We start from the raw sequence: 5,748 nt of genomic DNA, 5'->3' as shown, positions 1-5,748 counted from the left end.
AAAAATACTATAATTGGTTACAAAGAAAAACTCAAACTTCTATTTTGAAAAAAAATGGTTTATTGTTTGATTACTTAATTGGTTTTGCAGTTAATATTATTTCCAGAATAAAAAAATTAGTGTGTTTAAAACTAAGCTATTTAACACAAACTACAATTTTTTTATATAAAAGCTTTTATCTTAGTTCTAATAAATTCTACTGCCATCGCTTGTTTTTGTTTTGCGACAATTAAGTTAATTAGAACTTCATCGCAAAAACAACTTTTAATATTTACACTTATACAGTTTGGTTTTTGTTTTTATTTAAAGAGTTTGATAGCTTACATACTAATAATAACTAATAATTTTTTTCTAATTGTTGACTGTTTTTTCTTGTTACAAAAACTTAGATTTTGTTAAATTTAGTATCATGTAAAATTAATCTAATGGTTAATAGAACTTTTAAGTATTTTCAAAATTCATATATCTTTTTTTTTCAATAATCTTTCCCAACTTTAATTCATTAATAACGTAGAAGCATAATAAAAAAAAATTGTTAACATATCGGTTTAGAACATACAGTTTAACTTTAATTAAAAATAAAACGAGAAAAAACTTCACAGTGATCAAAATAACTTGAAATGTAAGGAAACAGAAATAGTAGGACAGAGCACACTACAGGTACATATGATGAAAAACACTCTTCACTTTGTTAAACTGTTAATAATTAAAAAAAAAACATAAAATAAGTTTAAAAGTATTTTAGCTTTGTCTTTATTTTTACTTTTGAAAAACAATTTTCAAAGAAAAATTTTTCCATCAAAATTAAAATAACTTTAAAGCGTTAATAACGTTAAAGAGCAAAAAATATTTTTTTTTGAAGAATTAATAGTTTAATCTTTTATCAAGTAGTTGGTCCACCGCTGCAACGTGACGGTGGCTTCCATCAGAATGGCGGGTTTCGGTTCGGGTGTTTCCCCGCCATCGCTACTCTTCCTCCGCTTCTTCTTGTTTTTCTTCTCCTTGGTCACCTGCATGTTCGCCTGCTTCGTCTTCCTGTCCTTCGGGTTGGCAGCTTCAACTTCTTCGATCTGAAAATAAATTTTATGGATTTTAAAATGTTGAGATAAAAAAGTTTTTTGCTTTGTTGATTATTAAAACAATATCTAATTTTATACTTCAGTTAAATAAAAATAAAACAGTGAGACATAAGAGCCTTTATAAATGATTTTATGTTATTTACTTTTGTATTTAAATGGATTTTATCTTAAAGCATTGCTCGTACCCGGTAAAACTCTTAAAAAAATCGGGTTGGCCACTTGTTATCAATAAATTGCTTTCAGGTTTTTAAAAGTACACGTTTTTGAGTTTGTTTTTAGTTTAAAATTAAGTTAAAAGTAAAAAAAATAGTTAAATAGTACAAGAACAATGAAAAGAGACTGTAAAGCTGCTTGAATATATATTTTTTAATAAAAAAAAAGTTTTGATGATGACAATTTTTTTTTATAATAACAAACTATACAGTATCCTTCTTTTATTACACTATGATAACTGTATATCATAAGGATACTGTATAATTTGGTATTATTATTTCTTCCAGTTAAATTGATTCGCTAGGATCTTTTGTTAACAAACTTTTAAATTTATATTTTGAATAGTTTAGACAATTTTTTTATGCAGATGATATATTTTTTGTGTCAAATTGAAATTTCATTACTTAACATGTAAAAATTGTTCAAAATTCTAGATTTTTCTACGACTTTTTCAAAGCTTTTCCAATTCCAGGTTTTTCCAGGATTCAAGGTTTTTGACCACCCTGACAAATGTATAAATTTGTTATAAACAACAGTTTTAATTTATCCTTTTGTATATGCTGTATTATTTTTTATATCATACATTAATCTAAAAGAAACATTTAAATAGCTATTTTAATCATCGAAATTATACTAGGAGCTCTTTACAATTCATTCAATGGTAGAAAAGCATATGTTTTCAAAGCTAGGATAAAACTAAAATTACATTCTTACTTTACCCTTAACTATGATAACTTTGGTTATACAAAATTTCTAAACATCTTGTTTTATCCTTTCAAATATTAAAAAGACTCTATAAAATAAAATCAGAAAAACATCATTAAATATGTTTAAATTCGGATAAATACTTTTGTATTCACACAAAACAAGTAAACCGTACATTTGAAACCGATTACAGAAACAGACATTACTAACAAAGAAGTAAAGTTTTAAAAATTCATAAAAAAAAAATATATAACCTAAACTTACAAAAAAAAAAATAAAGAAAAGTCATCAACAGTAAAAAGATTATTTTATATCATAATACATATATTAAAAATAATATTAAGCTCAAAAACAAACAAAAACTAAAATATTTAGGAAATAATAAATTTCACCTGTTTGACGTCAACCAATTCCCTCCATGTTTCTTGAGGGGGCAGAGGTCCCCCACCCAGGTAGCATATTTTGTTTATGGCGTCATCGGTTGCTATGGAGTCGGTTTCCAGGACGCAGCTTCCCAGCAACACAACTTCCGGTGGGTGTCGCTCTTTCAACTCCACCGACTTTTTAGAAGATCTTGATTTCTGTCTGGGCTAATGAAAATATTTAGAACAATAATATATATATATATAGTATTTCTATTTTCACTGGACTTGGCTGCACGGCTAACAATTCTATACGACAAAAATTATAAGCAATAAACACAAAAAAGACGCAGACCAACTTCTTTAACGTCTTTTTTGCCCTCCTCTTTCTTGCCTCTTTTTGTTTTCTTGTCTAAGATGCCCTCAAGCGGCCACAATTTTGTCACTTGTTTGTACAATTGAAAGGTGATTCCCCTCGCAAGCAACTTGTCAAGCGACCTCAGATCAACGACAGTGTGAACTTTGCTGTGGAAATAGCTTGTTGAAATAAAATAAAAATTGTTACTTATGCTTCGTTGTAGATTTAAAATGTCCTGAGTAACATTTTTCAATCATATATTTTTAAAGCTATGTTGTTTAAATTATTTAAAAAACGACTATTTTGAATCGGAATGCTTTAAGTTGTACAATAACACTTAAAAATTTATAATTAAACAAATCATTTTAAATAGTAAGAAATAAAGGTAAAACTTGTATGTGTAATAAATGGTATTCGTTATAACTTCTGCAAGAAGATTTATTGAAACTACTATTGTTAACAATTAACTTTAAAAAACTATTGCTTCAATAACCGTTAAAGCTGTGAAGCATGTTTACTTAAAAAGAACTGCAAAATTAATTTCTGCTGTACACTTGATTGAAAAGCACAACAGCGTAAAAATATACGTCCAAACTTCTGTGCACTTTTAAAAACCTAATAGAAGTGTTTTAAGCAACAAAGCGGATAAATTCTAAAATCAATAAAGGTTATGTGGATGATCGTGATTTAAGAACTGTAAAAATTTTAAAAATAATTTTTTTAATTTTTTTAGTTGCTAAAACATGCTTCGGTTGATCTTTTAAACTTTAAACTTCAGTTTTGAATTTAACTTGATTTTGCAAACAAATCATTGCTAACAACTAACTTGTATTTTAAATTGATTACTTTTGGATTGTGTTCTTCAAAATCAGTTTGAAAGTTTGTCAATTTTTCACCATCATCATTGCTGTTTTCTGCTTTTTTATCTAAAAAAAATTATTTAAAATTACCATTCAACTTAATATTCATGAAAAACCAAATAAAATCAGATTTATTTTGCACATTATTATAACATATTACACTAATAATAATAACTGATAACATTTTTTTTTGTGAAATTCTTCGAGCTAGTTCAGCATCATTTGTCAAACAAAATAAAAAAATTAACTTAAAATATAATTTATAATAACTTTAAGTCCTTAAATACTGGTTAGTGATAAATATTTGATAACTATAAAAGCGTAATAACGAGTTATTGTAAAAACAAACTATAATTCAACATAAATACAAAAAACTAAACGAATAACCAGCTTTATAATTAAATAAATAATTTGTAAGTTGTGTCCCTTTTCATAAAAACAAAGTAAAGGAGTTTTATTTTAATACTAGTACAGTATGACTTACATGCTCAATAATCATTATTTTGTATATGCTTTTAATATGTCAAAATAAGAACTTAGTATTAGAAAACATTATTCTTGGTAGGTTTTGCAGTGATCGTTGTAATTTAACATACTGCTATTTCATTAATACTTTGCATTTAATAGTTTTTTTTTTCAGTAGCATGGGTAGGTTAAGTCATTATTCTACAACGCAAATATATTAGGAGCTTTAGTCACAAAACCTACGAATGTGTAAAGTAAAATTTGTAAACAAAAAAAATATAACAGCTGTTGAAACTATGCTAGTAGCTTTAAATGTATTACAAAAAAGGTCAACTGTCTAAAAATTAGCCTTGAGCATGTGAAAAATGTCTCACATTGTCTGATGCTCAACCCAGTACAGGTAGACCAACGATATAAAACATGTAAAATGCGGTATTTGTGTATTAAGCTTTCGAAACACGTTGTAGCGCAAAACCATAAATATGTTGGCAAGTAACCAAGATAACACAACCTGTATCCCATGCGGTAACAGCCTGGTGTTAAGAAGTCTTAGAAGATATACGCACACATGTAACTTACTGTCGACAAAACTGTGTTCATCGTCACAGGACGGAACCATTTTGTATTTGACGAAAAATTTCTCAACGACAACCGGATACTCGTGTTTTCCCGCCTCCTAAAAAACAGTCTGTAAGTTTGTATAACTTTTAATGGTTTTACCTAAACGATTTAACAAAAAAAAATCAATTAAACGCAACAGGTACTATTTTCTACCCTTTATTTAATGCTGAAAAAAGTTAATGCATGCTTTAATCATACACTGATTTTCATGTACAACAAAAAAATATTTTAATTTTTAACTTAAATTTTCATTAAAATAAAATATCAATTTTCAACATACATATAAAAAGGTTTGAAATTAATATTTAATGCTACAGTACACTGCTTAAACTACAAGCTAGAACCAATCATACTTTTTATTAACAAAAACAAAAAAAAAAACAGCTAGCTTAAAAGGCAGTTACAAACTATTATCATTAAATAAGTACTCAAATATTACCCCAACACCTTTTTGACAGTTATTGCAAAACATAGAACAAATTTGCACAATAATTTTACTCAATAAAAATTATTTCAAAGACAAACTTTAAGCTGACCTTAGAAAATAACTCTCTACAATACACAACCAACAGTTCAAAATTCTTAAGTCATTGTTTTGCTAATATATATATATATATATATTTACACTATAAAAAACAACTAATTTTCAAATCGTTTACTTAGTTTCAATGCTTTGTGCATATACTCAGAACGAAATAAAGAACAAAGTAAAATTTTTAAAGAATCTTACAAAAAAAACACATTGTGACGTTTCAACTAAAACTGAATATATATATATATATATATATATATATATATATATATTATTTATGATAAAAAACTTCAACAAACCTGCGCAGTTTCGGGCACGCCGCACAACCCGCCCATCTCGACCCTGACCACCGCCGCCTCCCCCTTCTGGTGCCGCGCCCCCTTGCACGTGTGCTTGTCGTCGGCGCTTATTATGACGTCATCGAAGTGCTGCAGGTCGGGCAGCGAGTCGATGACGTATGCGCTGTACGCTGACGTCAGCTGTAAATAATGATTAATGTAGATTTGCAGAAACGTACCAAGCTACGTCAGCTGTAAAAGTTGTAAAAATAAAA

The 5,748-nt window shown here is 27.9% G+C and overlaps 1 protein-coding gene across 1 annotated transcript; it reads right to left on the bottom strand.

Annotated features, from left to right (window-relative positions):
- Positions 1 to 630: 630 nt before the first annotated feature.
- Positions 631 to 5,542, bottom strand: LOC145836207 (uncharacterized). Its single transcript, XM_082944025.1, has 6 exons — positions 5,495 to 5,542; positions 4,622 to 4,718; positions 3,544 to 3,643; positions 2,719 to 2,884; positions 2,390 to 2,587; positions 631 to 1,070 (listed from the first exon to the last, which is right to left on the bottom strand). Exons 1-6 carry the CDS (start codon positions 5,528 to 5,530, stop codon positions 873 to 875), a joined length of 795 nt encoding a protein of 264 aa, XP_082800151.1. The 5' UTR covers positions 5,531 to 5,542; the 3' UTR covers positions 631 to 872.
- Between the last annotated feature and the right edge of the window lie 206 nt (positions 5,543 to 5,748).

This window comes from Thalia democratica, chromosome 5, assembly GCF_965202585.1.
Source record: "Thalia democratica chromosome 5, ktThaDemo2.hap1.1, whole genome shotgun sequence".
NCBI lineage: Eukaryota > Metazoa > Chordata > Thaliacea > Salpida > Salpidae > Thalia > Thalia democratica.
This window is presented reverse-complemented; position numbering and strand designations above follow the sequence as displayed.

Bases quoted from the DNA above. Each gene is read 5' to 3' on its own strand.
- LOC145836207 (XM_082944025.1), bottom strand. From the start codon at position 5,530: ATGGGCGGGTTGTGCGGCGTGCCCGAAACTGCGCAG. The intron at 2,885-3,543 runs GTTAGTTGTTAG...CTATTTCCACAG, and splicing joins GTAATCAATTTAAAATACAA to CAAAGTTCACACTGTCGTTG. The intron at 2,588-2,718 runs GTTGGTCTGCGT...TATTTTCATTAG, and splicing joins GCAAAAAAGACGTTAAAGAA to CCCAGACAGAAATCAAGATC.